The following is a 24982-nucleotide window of genomic DNA, read 5'->3' as shown; positions in this document are numbered from 1 at the left end:
GAAATATTGTCCCCTATGCTGATACAAAATTCGGAAGTCCTAGGCTGAATTTAAGGGGGGTTTTCAGTAAATTTCTAAAAAGTAGTAATATACTATTAGTAAGTTTATTTGAGCAGATGTCGGAATGGGACATATTTTGAGGCCTAGATTTAATCTAGGCGCACCACCCTGATTTTTTTCGGATTTTTAGGTTGGGTAGTTTCCGAAAATGAGTCCTGTCTCACTTCAAGTGCGTACATTTTGACTCCTTACTCACGCACTTTGCAATTTATGCCAAAACTAAGGTCAGAAAGCACAAATCGAGACCTTTCATTTGATACCCTACACAACTATATCCGGTGAAAAAAAATTTTGAATCCCCCTTTTGCATGTATGGGGAGCCCCCCTTTAAACTCCACCTAAATTTATGCTACTCGCTGTATGCGTGGGATTTCATAGTTCCCATCTGTCCACCAAATTTCGTTCGGATTGGTTTAGCCGTTTTGCAGAAAAATGCGTGTGACAGACAGACAGACAGACAGACAGACATTGAATCGATTTTAATAAGGTTTTGTTTTACACAAAACCTTAAAAAATGAATAAAAATTCTTATGCGGTGTCAAACCTGTCGCGTTGAAACTCGAGCGTCGAAAGGTGCGGTGTTAGACCGAGCGCCGTTCTCCGCGAAATGACATGGACCCAATACTAGATCAATTCACTTATCAACCACCTGGGTATAGTGCAATCCACTAGGAAGTCGCCTTTTTGTACAGCCTAATACCATACACCACCAGCTAGTGTGAATATCAAATGTGAAAAAAATCTATTTATTTTTCCGTATTGGTAAGGATGGATCGTTTTCTCAGTTAGGGTAGGTAAGGGTAAAATTCATAGGTGATCCGGAATGAAGGTCTATAGTTGGAAATTGCCTTCTACATTGTAATGCGTTGGTGAGAAAAGCGGAAGCTGCCACAAATAAAAACGATTTCGCTATCATATATGGCAACCTTTTTGATGGGCATTAATGGTAGGTTTCCATTCACGATTGTCAATCGTATAACGACTGGCAAAGTTCCACCCTTCGTGGATTCTATGGCAGGAACCTAGCATGCGAACACGGGTTACTCATACACCCACAAAAGGAAGTTTCCAGAGAAACTATCGACTCATGATAGCGAAAATATCATATGCCGCATATAAGTAAAATCTCGAAGAAGTTCGACGTTCAAAGCGGAGTCCAATAAAGTTGCATTCTATCATCGGTACTTGTTCTTTTCATGCTACATTTGTTGGGCGACTTGTAGGCATTCAATGGACCATATCATTTTTCTTCAAACATCTCGACTACGCTGATGATATCTCTTTGTTCTTTGATGCAGTCATGGACTTTGGTCAGAAGCTTCCGGATTTGGAGAACTAGGCAACTAGATTCGAACAACAAAACTAAAGTTCTCAATCTGTTCCCAATAATGCGCAGAATATAGAAGATGTCAAACAGTAGATACCGTTGTTTTTGCTGACGGTATTGTATATCGAGGGTGTCGAGCGATATCTGGATTGCATCGTTTCTGCCGATCGTAGAATCAAACTTGATGTCTCTCGGAGCATTACCAACCTAAAAATGCACCTATATCAACCCCAACTTGATGTTGACACTGTTCCGCCAAATGTTCTCACTATGAGGTGATATGCGGGCTGTTCATGGGAAGTGACTGCCATAGTTGCCTAAACGCTCCATGTCTTCGTTAATTCATGTAATGCTTTGTCAGGTTGACGAGAAAATTCTCAATAATCCCAACACGTATTTCCTGTACCCCTTCTTGAATCCAGAGTATCAAAATTAATTTCCTCAAAAAAATTTTTCAAATTAAGACTAAAGTTTATCTTTCTGTTAGCTGAACTTTCCAGTTTGGATCTGCCAGGAGAAGATTGGTGTCTTTATCGTCACTAGGCTCTTCCATTTGCCTCCATGGGAAGCCTATTCTCAGTTTTTGATAATAACATTACTTAATGGTTCTGCCACTATCATTGCAGGTGCCGGCCTTAGCATAGAAGAAACATTCATTTGCTAAGGCATCTGAGATTTTACTTCCTTTTACGCCACGATTGCTAGGTATTTACACCGTATTGAATCTAGAGATATAGAGTTCAAAATAATTCTACATTCTTGAACGATTTTTAAGGGGATCAAAGTACTGCGCAAGGTTCTCAAGTTTGTTTGGTTACCGTTATAGATCGCGATGTGCCTGCATTTTAATCGCTCGCCAATCACCCAAGTTGCTGCTCATAAGATTGAATATATTTCGGCTTGAAAAACCGCTGTATATTATCCCCCAGAAAAAAGGGCTACATCTCGTTTTTATTTGAGAGGTAGGATCCTGATCCAGAAGCTTATACTTTTTTTGAGCCCTTCTAGGTGCTCTCAGTTTTCTCTGTTTTTGGTGATCCCTTGATCTGGTCTACCAAACATATGTATGGGGATCCGAGAATCACGAGGCATAACAAGAACTGGATTTAGCTCTTATAATATTTCTTCCGATGCTCCGTGCCGCTTACGCCCATTGATCAATAGGCAATGTAGCAACTTATGTGTACATTACCACATGAGGCCTAAGTTCTCATGCGGAGGCCAATGTTCGCCTGCATAACCCATAGACTCATTTTATGATTGTCTCTGCATGAGTCGTTGCTTCTGTAGCCATTTATCTGTGACACCTGCTTCAGCGGTCAGCAAAATCACCGTTACCATAGGTGAAACCTACGTAACTTAAACATCGTCAACAAGGAAGGGCCTTTCAGAGTTGTCATTATTTGCATACACATACGGTCGTAAGGAATGATTTTTCATCATATGTGCAAGGCTCCATGTAGCCTGACTCCTCCTCTTCAAAACGAGACAAATTTGGGGTTAGTGTGTTGAAAACTCTTAATCCAGGATCATCTGTCGCGAAAAATGTCAATTTGATTCCCCGCTTTGTCATCAACTACCTCGTTGTGAAGCAGAAAACTGTTTTCCACTATACGCTTGAAACCAAAGACAGTCTCAACAGTACGTCACATTTTCCAACCTTCCGCCAAAAAATTGAAAACCACAATTTTGGCCGAATAATATCGTGGCATCCGTATTTTGGACCATAGAGGAACAATTTTGATTGATCATCTGGCGCAGGGAGACCAGCAATGTGGTAAAATAATGTGAGATCCTAAAAAAGTCAAAAATCGATTCAGAATGAAAGGGGGGCTATGCTTATGTTGAACCACCCCCCGCATTCCACTGATTTGGAGTTTAAGATTACCAGTTGACATATTCACTTCCCTGAAGATGAGCATGGATGGAAGAAGGTTTCTAACGAACGAAGAATTTAAGAGGAAGGTAGCAAAAGAAGCTGGCGGGAGATTTCTTCGAGGAGGCACCAAAAATTGATCTCCTGGCTGACCACCTGCACCGTAGCGGATGGCGACAATGTCGGAAAACGAATGACATATGTCGCAGTCTAATCATGTGTTTTTTTAAGTAATTTTTTTTAAGTCTACATAAACCGAGTACACTCACTTTCTGGATGTGTCTAGTACACCAAGAAAAAGGATCATCATCCCAGCTTCCATCAGCATCAGAAAATTCGTTGTAGTAAAGATTTTTTTTTCTTTTTAACGACATATTTATTTTATTGAATAATAGAAACAAGTAATTTCAAACCTTAGAGCTACAGGATACATTGTTCACAAGGTAAAATTATTTGCAGTTATTTTGCCTATCTTTATTTAAGATCTAGAATGTTCTTTTTTTCAGTCGACTGACACTAGGCTGTTGTAGCAGTCTCTTGGCTAAGGGGTTTGGATGGGAAGTTAGCCTTTCGTTGTACTTCGTCACCTGGAATGAAATCCTTCCTTTCACCGTCGTGGTTGTTTTTGTTTTTCATATACCAAAGTGCACCGATGATCATCAGCAATATCCTGGATTGGGCTCTCTGTAATAACTCGATGTTAGATGGGAACACTGTACCTCACAGATGAGTTACATAACTCTCTATCGGCATTATGACGGTTTTGTAGAGTATGTGTTTGCCCTCGAGTGCCAGCTTAGAGTATTTATTTAGAAGCCCATAAATATTTTTTTTTGTTCTCAGCTTCATTTGCATTGCCTTTGTCTTAATATGTTTTCCCAACGTTAGTCTAGATGCAAACCGAGAAACCTTACAGCATTCTGTGGAGCGACCGTTGCACCATTAATTGAGACCTTAGCGTAGTTTTGCTAATTTAGGGTGAAAGTGGCATAACAGCATTTGGTTTCGTTTGTAAGTTTTTTGATGCAATCTGATGATTGGTGTGGATAGTTAACATGGCAGTATCATCTGCAAGCATTGAAGTTATCACTTTAGGACCAGCTGGTAGATCCGAGGTATATATGAGGTAGATTGCCGGTTGAAGGACACTGCCTTGAGGGACTCCAGCTTGGATGTTGTATTCGCGAGACGTAAAACTATTGTACTTCAACCTAAATTTGCGCCCTTAGAGAAACGATTCCAAAATTCCATGAAACTGTACTGGGAGCAGCTCCTTTACTTTAAAAATCAAACCTTTGCCCCACGTGCGACACATCCAAAAAAACTACTGAGGAACTACTTTCTATCCTCCAGTGAACTCGTTACCTTAGAGACAATCCTGTGAACTTGTTCGATAGTGCTATGTTTCTCTCCAAAGCCAAACTGATGCTGAGGAATTGCTTTGTTTAACACTAGGTGTGGTGATATTTTTGAAAGGAGTAGTTTTTCGAACACCTTTGAGAGGATGGGTAGCAAACTTATAGGCCTGCATAATGGAACTTGTGTTTGATCTTTCCCACATTTAGGAATCATCGTGACTTCTGAAACCTTCTAAGCCCTAGGGAAATAGGCGGTACCTAGAATTGCGCTGAATAAGTGATTTACGTAAATGATTGCAATACTTGGAACTTCCATTAACATTTTTTCCGTAATTAGGTCATATTCTTGAGCTTTCTTTGGATCCACTTGCTCTATAAAAACAAGCAAGTTGTTTGGCTCTAAATGAGAAATTCCGGTAAGTGGGGAAAGAATACCCTTTTCTTTCGCAAATCATCATCATCATCATCAACGGCGCAACAACCGGTATCCGGTCTAGGCCTGCCTTAATAAGGCACTCCAAACATCCCGGTTTTGCACCGAGGTCCACCAATTCGATATCCCTGAAAGCTGTCTGGCGTCCTGGCCTACGCCATCGCTCCATTTTACGCGGGGTCTGCCTCGTCTTCTTTTTCTACAATAGATATTGCTCTTATAGACTTTCCGGGCTGGATCATCCTCAACCATGCGGATTAAGTGACCCGCCCACCGTAACCTATTGAGCCGGATTTTATCCACAACCGGACGGTCATAGTATCGCTCATAGATTTCGTTATTGTGTAGGCTACGGAATCGTTCATCCTCATGTAAGGGAACAAAAATTCTTCGGAGGATTCTTCTCTTGAACGCGGCCAAGAGTTCGCAATTTTTCTTGCGAAGAACCCAAGTTTCCGAGGAATACATGAGGACTGGCAAGATCATAGTCTTGAACAGTAAGAGCTTTGACCCTATGGTGAGACGTTTCGAAACAGTTTTTGTAAGCTGAAATAGGCTCTGTTGGCTGACAACAACCGTTGCGCGGATGTCATCATCGTAGCAGTTATCGGTTGTGATTTTCGACTCTAGATAGGAGAAATTGTCAATGGTCTCAAAGTTGTATTCTCCTATCCTTATTCTTCCTGTTTGACCAGTGCAGTTTGATGTTATTGGTTGGTTCGTCTTCGGTGCTGACGTTGCCACCATATATTTTGTCTTGCCTTCATTGGTGTGCAGCCCAAGATCTCGCGCCGAACGCCGCCTGCTCAATCTGGATGAAGGCAGTTTGTACGTCTCGGGTGGTTCTTCCCATGATGTCGATATCGTCAGCATAGGCCAGTAGTTGGGTGGACTTAAAGCGGGTCGTACCTTTTGCATTTACATCAGCATCACGGTCGATGAGTAGATGGTGCAACTGTTGTCCATATTTCAACAGTTTTTCCATCGTTTGCCGCACAGAGAAAATCTGACCTGTTACTGATTTGCCTGGAGTGAAGCCTCTTTGGTATGGGCCAATGATGTTCTGGGCGCATGGGGCTATCCAGCCTAGCCAGATAGCGGAGAATATCTTATAGATGTTATTCAGCAACGTGATACCTCTATAGTTGCTGCACTGTGTGATATCTCCCTTTTTATGTATGAGACAGATAATGCCTCGTTGCCAATCATCAGGCATTGATTCGCTGTCCAATACCTTGAGCACAGGCTGATGAACCACTTGGTGTAACTGGTCGCCTCCATATTTAACCAATTCGGCTGTAATTCCATCGGCTCCTAGCGACTTATGATTTTTTAGCCGATGAATTGCACGGACTGCAAATGCCGCCCCTTTTTCGGCATCACTTCTTGCCTAGCTGAAACTTTTGAAGAAGCAATTTAAAATTAAAACGAAGAAACTTTGTGTTCAATAAGTTTTTAATATATTCTCAATATAACAATTTAATAAAAATATACATCCAGTTTTTATATTCATAAAAATACAATTTGATATACATATCACAGCCAAGTGGGCATATAAATTTTATCATAAAACGTATTTACTAAGACAATACACAAGTCGAATGTCAAAATTATGTTGTAAACGCAATTGAAACATAAAGATACATGCATATGTTATATAGATTTTTGATACAAAATTTTCTTGGTGCTTGGATAAATTTTAGCGTTAAAAAAAACTAAAATATAACATTGCATTATTGGTATTTTTAGAAGATATAATGGCACTATCTAATTTCAGCGTCGGCACGGTGTGGAAATTAACAAACGATCTTGGCTTTTCCACATGATGTTTATAACTGTAACAAAAAAAAGGTAGAGCAATAAATAAATGTTGGCATGAGACTTTCAACAATGTGTTGTTTGTCAAATACAAACTTAAAATAAATCTTAGTATAAGGAATATTTGAGATAAATGTGCTTATCAAAGCGGAGATATGAAAAAATCTGCTTTAATATCTTTTTATTATACATGTTTCAGCATTCTCCTAAACGGCCTCTTCCAGTGAACTACCCTGCTTGGCGTTGGCCAAGCTCGCGCACTAGCTCCTGGATCTTTAACTCGAGGACCGTGGTTGCTTTCGTTCCGGGTTGCCGAAACCTAACTTCGGAACGATGGGGTAATCACACACCACTGAAACAGAATAACACTAAAGGGGTTAGAAAGAATACTTACTCGATTTGTATGGCTTAAGTAAATGAGAACACTCGCGACTCCACTTCAACATATCTTTATTTTCTAATCACAATATTCTATTTCACTCTTATTAATAATTTTTACTTAATTATCATAATATCAAAAGCGATTTTAAAGTAATTCCCGCGCGTAAAGTGTTCTCGGATAGAACCCTTTAGCTCTGTTCAGAGGCTTGTACACAACTCAAAATTAAAAGCAACGTTATTCTTAAAATCACCTATGTTTGACCCTTCCGTGTTTACACATTGCTTTGAAAGTGTTCTTGTACACAACACAATAACACTTGTTTATTATTGTAAATTTGGTTGTCGGCGACAAATCGACACCTGCTGTTGCGCTGCGAACTGCTGACACGGAAGAAAGTCATGTCGAGGCCAAATATACCATTTGGTATGTAACATGCTGATGCAAAGGCGGAAAAGAATCTCGTGATGTCCAAACAGGCCATTTGCATAGCATGTGATGTAAGGACGGAAGAGGTTAAATGCGCAGGCAGACTGGGTTTCATGGGGCTAGCTCCAAAGATGCGGCTGCTGGAGAAAATCCGGTGAAATCGCTTGAACATCCTCCCGCGCAAAGAAAGTCCAATTGCCTGGACCTGGACTGTTATCTATTGGCAAACGGTCCCAAATTTCTGAATATGGAAACTCTCGTATTGGTGTCACTCGTTGCCAGCTTGCATTCTAAGGGTGTAAGGCCATCCTTCTACCTCTAACGATCGAAATGATGGCGCCCAAAACGGAAACCCCTAAGTAGTGCGTAGCGCTTTAATAACCCCTTCCATCAATAGCCAGTCCCCTGGTAGATCTCCGTTTGATGCAGAATTGTCTTCCGGGTGTTGATGTGTTGTTTTTTTCCGATGAAGTCGATTGTCTTGTTAGTATTATACAATACAAAGCTTATGCCTAATTCTCTTTTTGCGGAAGGGTCCACAATTTTGTTTGTTCTTAAATGTATCGTTCTTATTTTCTTCATTGTGTTCATTATTCTTTTATAATTGAATCTGCTCTTTAAAAATTATAATAAAAAAGGCTATTTAACCCTAGGACTTTGTTACAAGAGGATGAAAATGAAGAATGTAATAATTACACAAATATAAATACTTGGGGTCGTTTTTTATAAACGCCTGGAAAACTTGAATCGTTTATTTGGATGCTATTTTGCTTGTATATGATGTAGTTATCATTATGTTCATATGCATTTTGTGTTTATAGTTAATTCTAGTGTTGATTTAGAAAATATTCATACTTCACAAGATCACCACATTTCGTTTTTTGCTTACTATTTCTGCAATATTTTTACTCTCAGTTAATTGTTCTCAGATTACTTATATTTCGTTTTTTTTTTCATTGTGCACTTAAGTGTGCTACCTATTGTTAGTAATTAAACTACACGCGTAGTAATCAAAATTACTCGAAAGCGATTCAATGCCTAGGGAATACCTCATCAGCTCAGATTCACGATGACGTACCACGGTAAAGAAATGTGATCCATCAAGCGTTGACTTTGCACATTTGAAATCAGAGCGCCGGCTGCCCCAGACATTGAATCACTTTGCACGCATCTGCATTCATTTTTGCTTGCACTCATGCTACAAAACAACAACACATATCAAGCGACCGTCACCCAACATAACAAAAAACAAAAACAATCAAAACAAATCTGATACCTTGACACCATGCTACTGTTCTTGACCGTGACTTTTTTTGCCGCCGGTCTGTTGTTAATTTGTATTAGTCACTTATTTACAATCCATTCATACACAAGAATTTTACGTAGGTTAGTGATTATTATTTAATTTCATTTATTTACATTACAATTTCGGATCCAACTACGGGTTTGTTTTTTTACATGGGAATGTATACACAGGAATTCTAGACTGAGGAATTTGCGGGTGACATGATACCTATAGGGTTTGTCGATTCTTGACCCCATCTCCCGTGCTGCCGATCCGCTGTTGCTAGATGGCTTATAAAGGTAGGGTGATCGTCATCCCCCTTTCGCTTCTTTCTGGCTAACCGTACCCAAATACCTACGATAACGGCCCCTACTAATAACCCTGCCAAAGTACAACCGTGGGGAATGTATTGTTTGAACACATTATCGTCATTAATTACTCCATCGAGTTCTCTCTTTAATGTGGCTATAAGGTGCTTGTTGTCCCGGACGAGACTGATCTCGGTTGATGGAAGATTAAACCGAGGAGTGACTGTTTCATACACCTTTGTCCAGTTTACTGTAATGGCTCGTGGAATCTCTTTTATCTGGAAGGGGACCTCGCCCATGGTACAATAGTCGAGCTCTACTAGAGAAACAGGAAACCGAATTTCTAACTGAGTGTCATTACACGTGATTGGTATTTTATCAACTTGCCCTTTGAATATCACTCCAACATGGGGGCTAATGCGACCGATGTAGGTCTCATTGCTCCACCTCGTGGTCGAACACCAATCCTTTAATTGTTGGCCTCCCCGTATAATTTCCTTAATACATGATGGTCCAGAGCGTAACAATTTTGTCTCATATAGGCGAGGGAGAATCTCTGTAGACTCTTCCTCGAAGAAAAACTTGTCCGCATTGGGCCCAACGAATAGGATGCGGAATGGTATCGTTGTCCCCAAGTCCCAAGTGTTATTTTTAGAATCTGGAGGGGTGATAACTGCTACCTGTCTAAATTCCTCTTTATACGCAAGAGGAATTGTATATTCGATCGTAACGAGATCATTCTGAAGCCATGCAGACACTGGATTAACCTCGAACACTCTTTCTTTCTCATCTTGTTTCGGCAGGACTACCCCGGGGACCTCCCTATTAACCTGGCTTATAAAAGCCGCCAGTTCCTTGGTAGGTCGAATGTTTCGTAATTGCTCATGTTTGGCAACGATTTCGCTAATTAATGTTTTAATTCCTAGGGAGAACTCCGACAGCTCCTGCCTTAACATTTCTTTGCCCTGCTGCTCCATTAGCTGATTTATCTGGTTCTCCACCTGATGGCACTCTAGGTCCGTGAAGTTTAACGTTAATGCTGCGATTTTTGTCTGTTGATGTCTAAGAGCTTTCACTTCCTCGCGAATAGCTATGTCTCGGTAACTAAGGTAAGCTACTGTCCCCGCCGCTAAGAGACCTGGGATATACTTAGCCCCTGTTTTCAATAAACTACTTGATATAATGGGGACTATACCAAAGGCCCGCCTAACTCGGTTGACCTTATAGGAAGCGGTCAACCGTCGATTAACATCAGCGACTTGGAGTTCGCTTGCAAGTTTCAGCTCGTTGCAATGTTCTTGGACTTCCTCCACCATCTGCCGCTCACATATCCCATGGAACTTTTCCAACTGTTGCGACATTGTGTCGAGATCACGCGTGAGGTTTACTGAGGTTGCAATAGTATATTTTAGGTCAAATGCCTTTACCTGCACTAATCCCAATTCCAAAATTCTGGTTTCCAAGACCGGGTCCACTGCCCAGGACACCACTGTGGCGGGCATTCGGCATATACACGGCAGAGTAGCCACTTGCGCTAGAGACCACGGCTTCCATCCTTTTCCGCTTCGCGTTCGGGAGGGAATGTTAGGTGGAACCTTGTCCGGTTCTAACGCATTATCGTCTGCTTCCTGCGCTTGAGAGGGCTCAGCTTCCTCTTCTGGAAGAAGGGGAACGAGCTGATGCACGGCACGATGTATATTGTCCCTACCAGCAGTTTTTAGTTTTACTTGACGGATGGTGCCCTGTAGATCTGGAAAAACTTCTAACACTCGCCCGGTCTTCCAATCTAATGGCCTGTGACCACTTTCTTTGATTAGAACAAGTTCACCTGGCCCCAGTTGCCTACCGGGGGCCTTCCATTTATACCGCTTCTGTAGATACCCCAAATAGTCAGTCTCGAATTTGACCCAGAAATGCTTCTGCAGTTCCTGGATCTGAAGCCATTTTTTGGTTGCTGGGAGACTTTCATTTAGACCTTCCCCAGCCGGAGATGACAATAGGCTTCTTTGAATGATGAAATGTGCAGGAGTTAGTACCTGTAGGTCATGACTATTATCAGCCAGCGGATACAATGGTCGGCTGTTTAATATTGCTTCCCATGTGCAGACGGCAGTTTGAAAATTTTCATATGTCAGGTTGGAAATTGAAGGCATCCGCTTTATGGAGCGTTTTAGACTCCCCACTGCTGCCTCAAACAGCCCTCCGTAGTGGCTGGCTCTTGGGGGATTATGGTGCCATACGATCTGACGCTGAGCCAACCTCTCCTCGCATTCACTGGTCATCTTTCCCCAGGCTTCCCTGAGAAGTTTGGAAGCCCCTACTAAGTTTGTGCCGTTGTCGGAGCGAACCATTTTCGGCTGGCCTCGCCGGCTTACGAACCTTTGAAACGCAGCCAAAAATGCATTTGTGGTAAGATCCGTACAGAGCTCTAAATGTACCGCTTTAGTAGACATACATACGAAGACCACTATGTAGACCTTCATAGATTTTGTGGTCCGTAAATTTGATGCTTTTTTTATACTGGACGCCCCGTATAACAGATCATCCATATAGAACGCGTTCTTGATGATCCAGTTGATCTCCTCATCAGGAGCATTGTCGTCTGCCACCTGGTGAAGCGTTCGAATTGCTTGCCAGGGTGCACAGTCTAACCCGTAGGTCACCGTTTTCAAGTAAAACTCTCTTATCGGTTCTTGAGGCTTCGCCCGCCAGAGAATCCTAAGCTTGATCTGATCCTCCGGTCTCAAAAGTATCTGCCGATACATCTTAGTAATGTCACTAGAGTATACATACGCAAACCTGCGTATTCTAGTGACAATGTCGAAAATATGGTTTTGCAACTTTGGACCGGGATGGATCATCTCGTTAAGGCTCACACCATTTGATGTCGGACTGGAAGCATTGAAGACATTCCGCAATTTCGTCGACGTGGCCTCTTGGCGAACCACGCTTAAATACGGGATATAATATACTTCGCCGCTAGTGTCAGATTGATGATCCTTTGGAACTTCAGCCATGTGGTCCAAATTAAAATATTCTTCCATAAACTCATCCGATTTGAGCTTGTGGTCTTTGTTTTTCAACCACCTTTTCTCCTGACCGAGATAGTGCTGCACAGCCTTGTGGTACGAGTTTCCTAGTTTAATATTATCTTGTCGCCACGGGGTCGGTACCACGTATCGGCCATCGTTCTCTCGGTAATGACCCTTTACGAATAGGTCCTCACAAATTTCGTCATCTATGCGACTAGATTCATCTCTACTTAGGGGCATATCCCAAAAAGCCCTTAAGTCCTGTTCCCATTCCTTGATAGTGACATGTGTTGAGGTGACCTTCGATACCGAGGATTCCGCCGGACCAGACACAATCCATCCCAATTTCGTGTTCTGGAGCAGGAAACTATCTACGGTTTCTACTCCATTCACGAAAAGTTGTGGAAGGATACTAGACCCTAATAAAACTGGAACGTGAGATGCATGTTCCGTTACGGGATCCGCCAACTTCTTCCCTTGAAACAATGCCTTTACTTGCGGCGGTACCTGTGGAAGGGAACCTTTAGTTACCCGTCTGACTACTAACGCTTTAGTGCTGACCTCGGACCCATCGTCCAATTTAAGGGTGAGACACACAACCGCTGACACTTTCCCTGCTGACACACCACCTACTCCTGAAATTTCGATGTTGGTCTTTTTCTTTTTTAACCGAAGTTTCTGTACTAGATCTTCGGTTATATAGCTGCTCTGACTGCCTTGATCGATCAAACACCGAACTGGAACGGCATGTCCTTCTCTTGCCTCTAGCTTAACGACAGCTGTTGGAAGAACGGTTCCGGACCATGACAATGCTGTCGAATTTTTGGCATGATGAACAGCAGAAGACGGGTTATCCCCTTTGCACGGATGCATGGCAGTAAGGTGTTGCCCTTTGCATATTTCGCATTGGAGATTCTTGCGTTTATTGCACGCTTCCCCCCTGATATATTTGTGGGAGAGACAGTAAATGCAAACATGATAACGGCGGAGCAGTTTCTCCTTGTCGGCACTTTCAATGAATTGAGGACACTGGGCTGTGAAGTGCTTCCCCATACATAAGAAGCATTTAATCCAGTTTCTCTTTTCACCATCCGACTTGGAGACCAAGGCAATCTCCTTCTGGGTTTTTCTCTTATTCCCAAGATCCTCCGCCTTGGATATCCCACTTAGACCATCCCAACCAGGGGACATGACCACATATCTATTTTCTAGAAATTGGTCGATGTCGTTTATCGTAACGGGCATTTTTGGATCTCGTAACGTTAAGTCGAACTCCCTCCGAGTTGTCATATCCATTTTCCTCGTCAGGACGAACGGAATGAATGGAATACCTTCATCTGCATTGAATCCTGCTTTCCGTAGGTTCTGAACTGCGGAACGCATGGTATCCAATGCTCTTCCCAGCGATCTAGCCTCCCTTTGGTTTATCTGAGGTAAATCAACTAACGCCTGAATTTCCTTTTCTATTAAGGCCCGACGATTACTGTACCTTCGGTCAAGAAGAACCCATGCTTGTTGGTAATTCTCTCCGTATATCCCTAAATGGTCGATTACACGTTTTGCATCGCCTCTTAACTTGCTCTGAAGCATCATTAAGCGCTCCGCAAAACCGATTTCAGAGCCATCGTATACAGAGTTAAAGAGGCTTTTGAATGGTTCGTATTGACTGATGTCCCCACTGAATATTGGAATATCTGGGATTGGTGGGGCGGGTCTAAAACGATATCCTGAGTTCCAAGGGGAAAAATGGCTCGAAGGACCAAAATGGTTTGGCCGGGTGTGGCTGGGATCCAAGAAGGATTCTGAGCGGTTTGGTCCAGGAGTCCGCAAATATTCTGGGCGGGGCTGACTAGGATCTAATAAATAGTCCGGTCGTAGATGGGTGGGGAAGGGCCCAAGATTAGATGTACGCGGTTCGTCTCTCCACGTTGGATGATTTTGTCTATCCTTATCACAGGCCCCCCATGCCCCTCCAAATGCAACTTCACACCTGCTTGAACTCCTGGGCAGATCCCTAGCTGTCGCTTCACCTTGGAGTCTGTCGTTGACGTCTATGCCCAAGTCTCGTTCTAATAACCCTGTTTCAACTTGTCTTGGGACGGCCCCCCTACTCGAACTTCCTTCACCGGGATCTACATAATTTTGAGTCACTGGCGGGAGTTTAGGGACTTGCTCCCTAACTGGTCCCAAAGTTAACGGGTCGACCTCTGTTTGTCTCTCCTCAGGGATAAGAGAGGGATGAACTCTCTCAACGAACTCCTTTGTTTTCAAATAAACTGATTGCATGAGTCCCAGCTTATTCTCTCGAAAATATATTAAATCTGCCGAGGGATTCAATAATAGAAGCCGTTTATGTTCTGCAATGAACTCTAAATAGATCTGCCGGACCTCACTCCACGCGGTTTCAAAGCGTTCCTTAGTTCGCTTTTCCTGCCGCAGTTTGCATAGCGTCTCGCGAACCTCTTCAACTTTCAAAACCCGCTTTTGCTGAGCTTCAATGATCTCCTGGATCTCCATTTTTGGTTCTATTTCAACTGGTTATCACTTAATTGAATTAAATATTTCCGTTTGGTACGGACAGTGTATATGAACGACACACAAAATACGTGGGAGGCGCAACACTATAAGGACTTTCCTTTGGTCTGAACGCGCCCACGTAACAACAACAATAATAAAAATACACACCAACGATGTTAGAGTGTCGTTTGAGAAACGTGGGAGGCGCAACACTATAAGGACTTTGCCTTGGGTTTGAACGCGCCCACGGATCAACAACACCACAAAAATTCACACCAACGATGATAGAGTGTCGTTAGAGAAACGTGGGAGGCGCAACACTAAAAGGACTTTGCCTTGGGTTTGAACGCGCCCACGGATCAACAACACCACAAAAATTCACCAACGATGATAGAGTGTCGTTAGAGAAACGTGGGAGGCGCAACACTAAAAGTACTTTGCCTTGGGTTTGAACGCGTCCACGGATCAACAACACCACAAAAATTCACACCAACGATGATAGAATGTCGTTAGAGAAACGTGGGAGGCGCAACACTAAAAGGACTTTGCCTTGGGTTTGAACGCGCCCACGGATCAACAACACTACAAAAAATCACACCAACGTTGATAGAGTGTCGTTAGAGAAACGTGGGAGGCGCAACACTATAAGGACTTTGCCTTGGGTTGAACGCGCCCACGAATCAACAACACTACAAAAATTCACACTAACGATGATAGAGTGTCGTTCGAGAAACGTGGGAGGCGCAACACTATAAGGACTTTGCCTTGGGTTGAACGCGCCCACGAATCAACAACACTACAAAAAATCACACCAACGTTGTTAGAGTGTCGTTAGAGAAACGTGGGAGGCGCAACACTATAAGGACTTTGCCTTGGGTTTGAACGCGCCCACGGATCAACAACACCACAAAAATTCACACCAACGATGATAGAATGTCGTTAGAGAAACGTGGGAGGCGCAACGCTATAAGGAACTTTGCCTTGGGTTTGAACGCGCCCACGGATCAACAACACAAAAAACAATGCACACCAACGTTGACGTTCAAGTAGTGTTTTATGTTGTGTAAACGAAACACAATCACTATAATTTCCCGCACTTTATATAAATTTTTTTCACAAGAGAAATTATTTTTATAATAGTAATTTTTATTTAAAAACTTACTTTGGATCGTATCCGGCTCGACGGACCAGCTGTTTCAGCATTCTCCTAAACGGCCTCTTCCAGTGAACTACCCTGCTTGGCGTTGGCCAAGCTCGCGCACTAGCTCCTGGATCTTTAACTCGAGGACCGTGGTTGCTTTCGTTCCGGGTTGCCGAAACCTAACTTCGGAACGATGGGGTAATCACACACCACTGAAACAGAATAACACTAAAGGGGTTAGAAAGAATACTTACTCGATTTGTATGGCTTAAGTAAATGAGAACACTCGCGACTCCACTTCAACATATCTTTATTTTCTAATCACAATATTCTATTTCACTCTTATTAATAATTTTTACTTAATTATCATAATATCAAAAGCGATTTTAAAGTAATTCCCGCGCGTAAAGTGTTCTCGGATAGAACCCTTTAGCTCTGTTCAGAGGCTTGTACACAACTCAAAATTAAAAGCAACGTTATTCTTAAAATCACCTATGTTTGACCCTTCCGTGTTTACACATTGCTTTGAAAGTGTTCTTGTACACAACACAATAACACTTGTTTATTATTGTAAATTTGGTTGTCGGCGACAAATCGACACCTGCTGTTGCGCTGCGAACTGCTGACACGGAAGAAAGTCATGTCGAGGCCAAATATACCATTTGGTATGTAACATGCTGATGCAAAGGCGGAAAAGAATCTCGTGATGTCCAAACAGGCCATTTGCATAGCATGTGATGTAAGGACGGAAGAGGTTAAATGCGCAGGCAGACTGGGTTTCATGGGGCTAGCTCCAAAGATGCGGCTGCTGGAGAAAATCCGGTGAAATCGCTTGAACAATACACACATGTGTTCCTCGCACTTTAAATTTTTAGTGGTTACTTAGTTTGTAAGATTTATTGGTAATAGATCAATATAATATTTTACTGGATTTTGAGATAATTGCCAAGAATTTTACTTACAGCAAAATGTCTAATATCGTTATTATTATAATAGTCATCTTCCGTAACAAGCTGTTCTCGCATGCCGTATCTTTTTCTAGAAAAAGAGTGGTGGTATTGAAACCTTCATTTTATAAGACTTAAATGCAAATATTAAACTTACTCTAAATATGATCGCCATGAAATAAGACCTACGTAAATGGCAATACAAACAACAGCTAAAACGCCAGCAAATATGGCGGTAATGTGGCCTCCATGAAGATTGTTACTATTTGTTTCGATATCTTCGGCAAATTCTTGATTAACTTGTAGATTCGAACTCGCCTGTTTACTGAAGAAATGATTGATATGTTCACATGATACATTAGGTATTTTTTTCAAACATTGATAGAATATATATAATATTATGAAAAAATGCGCATAGTGAATCACTTACTGATATAGTTCTTCAAGTCCAGCTTCCTCTTCTGGCTTTTGAATTTCCTCAACTTCATTTTTCAAATTTTCATCAACCTCCTCTACATCCGATTCCGTAGGTTCAACATGAGCAGGTTTAGGTGTAGTACTAATAGTAACTAACTTATCGAGTTCCTTAGTAACTGTATTTTCGGGCTCCACCTCTTCCCCGTGTTCTTGCTGTAAAGAAGAGAGAAGTTCAAAAAACTTAAATTATTGATTATTATTGGTATCTATCATATCAAGCAAGGCCAAGTACAAGTACATCTGATATCTCGTTTTCACCTTTTATTGAAACAAATTGACAATTTCTGAGGTTACAGTTGACAACAAAGTGTTGCACATCGATCAATTCAATTGAAATCTTTAATTAGTTTTCAATGCATACCCTCTTGACCCTGGCACGTTTGGTAATATAAAGCAATGTTCTCGAAGCTATTGACAATGGGGTTGATAATTTTGTCTTATCTTGTTTTTCAGAGCAGTGCAAACAATGTTAGAAAATCAGAATTTTGAAGAGAATAAAATCATGACTAATAAACAAATAATTCATTCCCAAACAAATAATTTAAGTCACTGTAGCAGACGATCAACTGATATTTAGTTCAATAGCACGTTTCGAAATTAATATAATTGGCAATGAATTATGGAGCATATCTTCACAGATGGATTTTTAGTGCATTATCATTATGAATTATTCAACTACTCTGATTACCATTGTATAAGGAATTCAAAATCAATTAAATATCGATAAGACTCTAACCTTCTAAGGAGACAGGTGCAGACTTTGATGGGACTGTAGAAAAACGAGAATCCTAAAATTTTGAAAGAAAAATTCCGATTGTGTTTTCTTGCTGAAGAGGTGGTTCTATTTCCTTAGATGATTTAGGTAAATTATTACATTAAAATAATAAGTGAACCGCTGTGGGGTGAAGCTGTGCATTGTGCCAATTGATTGTATCTTCCAATTGCTTTAGGTTGCATTTCCGATGGTCATAATGAAATCTCACTTAGCGTAACATACATATTGTTTTATCATACGTATATAATTTGCAATTATCATAACAGAGTGTAATATGCCTGTGTAGAGGAGGGGGAAGTACTTGGCACTTTTTGAACACAACACCATATGTATGTACTTTTAAATACATGCATCCATAAGCAAGGATATTCTATCTTGTTGTTGAAAATAACGCCACTTAAATGGATAGTGCTATTCAGAGTAAAAGCTAGAATTTCGTAAGATTGTACGCCGTGCTATACGTATATGATATGCGTATATAAGACTTGCCATATGGTAAACTTTTAAGTCATCTTACATTAAGTTCCGTTAAATGGCAGTTCAAGTATGCTCCAACGTAAGGAAACTACACATAGGACATTCGTCGCCCTGGCACATTGCTTGAATTTGTATGATAGAAGGAAAGCATTGCACATGGTCGCGGTTCTTCGATTACTTGCACGTGCAAAATTTTCGCATTTACTCTGGCGTTAGTGCCGTGTATTTGAGGCAGTGCATTGGTGTGCGGCCGAGTGGTTCCGAGCTAGTTAGCTACCTCGTACCTACCCCGCGAATATACAATGACATTCCGTGCCCCTAGAAATGTGAATTGCTCATCCTGTGTGTAGTTTTCTTGCTCCGATATCTTTTCACTTGTGTGTATAGAGGAAGCACCAAACGCAAATTGTGGTTCAATCAAGTGCATAGATGGGCATTCCTTACATGTACGTATGTTATCTTAAATGCAAATGTTCACACAAATGAAAACCAATATTTCTTCTCTCAGATACGTAGAACACTTTACATCGCCCTCTACTCTATGTTCAATTTGTCCCTTACAATTTTAAGTTTTCTGTCGGCAGTTTCAACTGCTGCATATAGTCTTCCTGATGTACAGGCATTTGAAATGACGTACTGCTTTTAGATTGCATGAACTTGGCTCTCCGGGACCACTGGGTTCGAGCAGTGATTTTCCCATAAGTGAAATAATTGGGTTGCTCTTCTGATTAATTTTGTTTGAAACTACTGCTGCTTACCTTCATTCAGTATTGATTAAAAAAAAATTAATTGTCTCATTGTCAAATGTTGGTGTTCTCCCGTCTTTACATCGAATTATTTAGATGCTCTGTTGTGATTGTTTAAGATCATGTTCCCCTGAATTAGCTGATATCTTAATATATTTCCGGTTATTTTGAAATTTCTGTGCTTCTAAAGGAAGTCCGTTAAGTTATTTACACTGCGTTTCGCAGACTTGGGAAGGGAATGCGAGCTCCCTAGATTACTTCCATATCAAAACATTTATATGAGGGCAGTAGTACAATCATAATCATTACCAAGGGCGCAACCACTGGTATTCGGTCTAGGCGTGCCTTAATGAAGACCTCCAAACATTCCCCGAGGTTCATCAATTCAATATCCTTAATAGGTGCCTGGCGTCTTGTTAGGTGTCAACAATTCTTCAAACGATTCTTCGCTCGAACGCAACTAAGAGTTCGCAGTTTTTTTTTGCTAAGAACCGATGATGCATGATGGAGCATCCCCTTATTTTAGATCGTTATTGATGGTCACTTAAGGATCAGCCTAGCTAGAACGTCAAATTCGCTAATATTTTGGTTCTGGAGCAGTTCTTAAAAACGCTCAAACCACCACTTTATTATTCCTATACGCAGGACAATCATATTGCCCTTTTTGTCTCATATTGTATATGGCTTCAACCTGCTGATTTGTTGGTGAAACTTCCGCACCTGGTGCGCCTTATTCCATTATACGAATTCACAGACCTGGTTATTCTCGTAGGCTTCCTTTTCTGTTTCGCTCGACGGAGTTCTTGATAAACATTTCCGCATGCTCGCGTACTTTGCAATTGCTCTTCACAACGCAACATTTTCCGTTTCGTTACTAGCTTATAATCATCATCAAAGTAGTCGTTTCGAAGGGGGAGGGTGATGGTCGGTAATAAGACTATTTACGTTTCCAGCATTGGATTTTTCTTTCTAGTTGCAAAATTTTATTTTTAAGAACGATGTACACACTTGCGTTTGAAACTAAAAAAATAGTTACTATGAAGAAGGTAACTAACATACGGAGTAGATAAATTTATCAGGCAAGACACGGTTTTTTTTTGTATTTTTATTAAATAGTGTCCGCCCCTTTCATGTTGCCAAGAGGAACTCCATTATTCCATTGGTTTTTTTCAAAAAATGATTATGATTCTACTAAACACAAAATTGCCAATTCCTCCACAAAAACTGCAAAACCCTAATTATAAAAATTTCTTCCTCCTTCCCACCCTTTTGGATTTTTATTAATCTTCCATTTTTAAGATTTTTTTTTGTAAATCGGTCTATCTGTCACAAGCACTTTTCTCAGAAACAGCTATACTGGTTGACACGAAATTTGGTGAGGAGCTGGGAGCTGTGAACGCCCAAGATATGCAGTGAGTTATCTTTCTTCGTTGAGATTAATGGGGAGTATAGTCATGTTGGGTATCAAATGAAGTCTTGATTAGTACTTTTCGATGCTTATCTTAATTTTGACTTTTGTTAGAAAAACGGGGAGTGGGATGGATTGAAAGTTACGATTTCTTTAACAGACCCTTTCTCAGAAATTACCTAACCGAAAAATTTGAAAAAAATGATGAAGCTGCCACTATACGGTGTCTAGTCCTCAAAATACTTTCCATATCAATATCTGCTCAAATTAAGTTAATAACAGTATATTACAATATTTTTGGGGAATTTGACTAGAATCTCTCCTTTGGTTTATAGGACCAAGCATGTTATCTCCAAGTTTGGTCAAAAGTGATAAAGTTAGTTGCTACCTAAAATACTAAATATCGATATCACACTAAAGTGAGTAGTTTGACATGCTAAATTATACATTACGAGCTACGTACAAATGGAATAGCTCTACACTCAAATATGCTTACAGAAGAAACAAACAAAACCTTTCATACCTGAAGCGCCGAGCTTTCGGTTTCCCTACTTGTTTTCTTTTTTTAAATTTTAATTGTATATCTTTGTTATTGTTGCTTTAAGGTCAGCTGGATATGCGGCTCCGACATTGGGTAGCTTATGGATGGTGGCGATCCAGCATGTTATTATTATGCTAATCACTTGAAAAAGCACTTTGCCTGAACTGCTAGCATCGAATGACTGGTATAAGAGCAATTGCTCGTGGGTGGACATCAAACAATGGCTGTTTGTTCGACGAGAAATTTGTACTTGGAGAAAAAGCTATCTCTATAAAATTAAACCAGGAGATGCTAAGGCAAGGTTGGCACCCCATACGGCGCAACTAAATAGCCTCTGAGGCTGAATAGGGTGTCAGATCAGTATATAATCTGTCGTGGTTTTCCACAGATGGCTGGACAGACCGTTTATTCCTTTTCTTCTCTTATACAGTACGTATTTTGCTGTTTCGTATCAAATTTTATTTAACTAAGTTTCTGAGGTCTCGTGTTTCTGAAGCACGGGATCTGCCTTGAATCCGACCCACCGTTTTGAAGTGGCTAGCAAAGCGATGAACAAGGGCGTGCCGACTGGTACTTCAGTAGATCTGCACTTAAGTTCCGGCGGACCGAAATAGCCAAAGTTCACTAATTTTTTTGGTGTGTTTCATAACTCTCCAACCTGGGGTTATTTACAAATGGAATCACACGTCAAACCCTAAAACGGTAAGTTTCATAAGCCCTTTCTCTTGAAGTCTTGTGAATAATTTATTCCGAATTCCAGATTGCCTAAATTGTTTCTGAGTAGAGTTTTAGCCGCATCTATTCCCTTCTTACACTGATTATTAGACTGTTGGATTAATCGGTCAATGCCGCGCCTTCTTGTTAACAGGAGCAGATCCACATTTCATTTGTTGATTCGAAACAAAGAATATTGAATTTTCTGGATTCACTTTGACGTTTTTAAATCCTCGCTACGTCGAGAAGTTATAGTTTAATTAATGAGATCATTAATACGGGGGCCGCTATTTGCATATTTTGAATATGCCGAATTGAATAGTCTGTCTTTCAGACTTGATGAACAGATACTTCATCATGCAGCCTCGAAGAAAATCAAATGTTGACTTCCAACTGTTGTATGCACATACTATATATCGTTCATGACCAAAGAGATTGTGATATGAAATTATCATCCATCAACTATGTATATTTTTACGGCGCGATAATTGAGGGGATAGAACGTTGGTCTCTCGATCTCATTGCTTTGGGTTCGAATCCCGGTCGTCATCGATGATTAAACTGAAGTGCAGTCTCATTAACAAAAAAATGAACAAAAAAATGCATTCACAATCTCGTCTAGCGCGGGCATATCGCATCAATCAGTCCTTTTGTCCAAGCTACACAACGTTACAAGCCAATCTGAATCGGAAGTTTGTGAAAGCAACAATTATTAGAAAAGAAGAAACTGTTGGTTTTGAGCTAGAAGGCATGGATGGTAGTTATCTGGGTACCGCACACGTAAAACACTTGAAGATGTCTTAAACACCTTATTCGGCGAGCTTTTCTCTTCATCCGCAAGGTATCATTACAGGGCGGGAGCTCCAAGTACCATACTTGGTTATAATAGAAGGTGAAACGTGATATCAGGCGAGGATACAATCCGTTGTGTTGAAAGTAAAACGTGTACATTAGGTGAGCTCAAAATTTTAGGTAATTCCCAATACATTTAACACATGCATATCTGGCTTCTCAAGCTATAAAACGGAGCTTACATGTAAGGTAGCTTCCATTTCCAAAGCGTGAGTTTTAAAAACAATGAAACTAAAGAATAAAGAGTAAATTTAGGAAAAAGATCCAGAAAAAAAGAAGGCTATATACCACATTCCATATAAGAGTCAACTGAATTCATTGACATACGTACAAATTAACCTAAACTTCTTCAAGTGCAAGAAAAATTTGAAGATTCAATACTAGTTCATGAAATGAATTAATGAAACCACATTCATTTTCATTGTTCCCAAAGTTTATACACCCGACTTGCACTAAGTGAATTATTGGTTCAAACAATAAATTGTGGCAAAGTTCATTTTTATGCGATTGATTAATTCAATTAACACATGATTGATTGTAATATATGCTGATAGGTTATTTGAATGTCGTTCTGATGAGAAAAAATGCGATCAGAAAAATGTTCGATAAACTTGAAAGAAATAACAATTGTTCTCTATTTCCATATGTGTGCTTGTATTCTCGGGAGTTTATCGAACGGATAGCATAAAGTTCAATTAAACTGAATGAGTTTATTCTGGTAAAGATTTGATTGGTATCTTGGCTCACATATTGAGGAAGAACGACGTTGATGATAGGTACACGGTTATACTCAGAATCATTCAATGTGTTGCAGGTGCTTTAACCCATGCGGTGAAAGTGCAAAATGGATTTCGTTTTTCAGAAGTAAGATAATTGAAAGAAACTTACAATATAATTTGTATCTACACCAATGTAGTTTTTAATTCTAGATTATATTGAGTCAAAATATATATACCGATGTTACGACAGAAAAAGGTGTTAGCAAACGCTAAAAGTTGCAGTATTTTCCGAAGAGAAATTCACTTGATTGTACGCAACAGTCTCCTTTCCCTACTATATAACATTTTTATCATGTTTAGCACCCCATTTTCAACTTCCTGCATCTGATTCAAACCCTACTAACATATATTAAAATTTAATTTGAATAAATATTTATTATTAAATGATGGTGTTAATTTCACTTTAAAATGTTTACCCGAAACTCGTTAAACTTCAAATCTTCTAAAACCCTAGTTTTGATTTAATAATCATATAATTATTTACATTGTTAACCAGAAATGATTGGTGAACTTTTTAGTTTCGGTTTTGTGTGAAATAAAACCTTATTAGAATCGATTCGATGTCTCTCTGTCGCATTCAATTTATTCGGAAACGGTTGGACTGATTGTTGCGAAATTGGGTGAGAATGTGTGGTCTGTGAATCCCTTTACATATGGCAAGTAGCGTGATTTTGTATTAAGTTGAAGGGCAAGCTCATCATAGATGCGAAAGGCGGGTGCAATTTTTTTTTTACAGAATGTGAACATGTGGAGTGTTAAATGAAAGGGTTCAAAATGTAGGGAGTGAGGGTTCAAAATATGACCCCCTAAAGTGTAATAGGTTACGTTCTCAGAACCTATTCAAACGAAAAATTTGAAGAAATCATAGTGGTGTATCTAAACGAAATCTAGGTCTCAAAATACATCCCGTTTCGAAATATGCACAAATAAATTTAATAATAGTAGATATTATGACATGGCCACATTCTGTGAAAAAAAAATTTGCAGCTTCCTTTCGCATGTATGGGAAGCTCCCCTTAAACTTAATATAAAATGGCACCACTTGCTGCATGTAAACGAAACCACAGACTAACCAACTTTTATGACAATCGGTCTAGCCATTTCCGAATAACTTGGGTGTAACAGAAAGCAGACGGAGCGGTAGTGACCTGCCCAGAACCGAGCGATTTAAATATCTCCGGTCAATGCTATCAGCCAATGGAGAACTGGGTTATGAAATTGGTTCTCGCATTAACGCTACCTGGATGAAGTGGCGTTCCACAACTGGTGTTCTTTGTGATCGACGTATTAAGAACGTCTCAAA

At 40.4% G+C, this 24982-nt stretch overlaps 1 protein-coding gene across 2 annotated transcripts in view; it reads right to left on the bottom strand.

Moving 5' to 3' along the window:
* Positions 1 to 6502: 6502 nt before the first annotated feature.
* Positions 6503 to 24982, bottom strand: part of LOC119651970 — a 50545-nt gene continuing 32065 nt past the window's right edge. For both annotated transcript variants that reach the window (XM_038055863.1, XM_038055862.1), the window contains exons 3-6: positions 17341 to 17540; positions 17068 to 17235; positions 16926 to 17001; positions 6503 to 6889 (exon numbers count right to left, since the gene is read on the bottom strand). In XM_038055863.1, the coding sequence (XP_037911791.1) occupies positions 6884 to 6889; positions 16926 to 17001; positions 17068 to 17235; positions 17341 to 17540 (450 nt within the window). In that variant the 3' untranslated portion in view covers positions 6503 to 6883. The remainder of the gene's footprint in view (positions 6890 to 16925; positions 17002 to 17067; positions 17236 to 17340; positions 17541 to 24982) is intronic.

The sequence above is a fragment of the Hermetia illucens genome, chromosome 3 (assembly GCF_905115235.1).
Source record: "Hermetia illucens chromosome 3, iHerIll2.2.curated.20191125, whole genome shotgun sequence".
Taxonomy (NCBI): domain Eukaryota; kingdom Metazoa; phylum Arthropoda; class Insecta; order Diptera; family Stratiomyidae; genus Hermetia; species Hermetia illucens.
The sequence above is the reverse complement of the archived record's forward strand: the minus strand, read 5'-3'. Positions and strand labels throughout refer to the sequence as shown.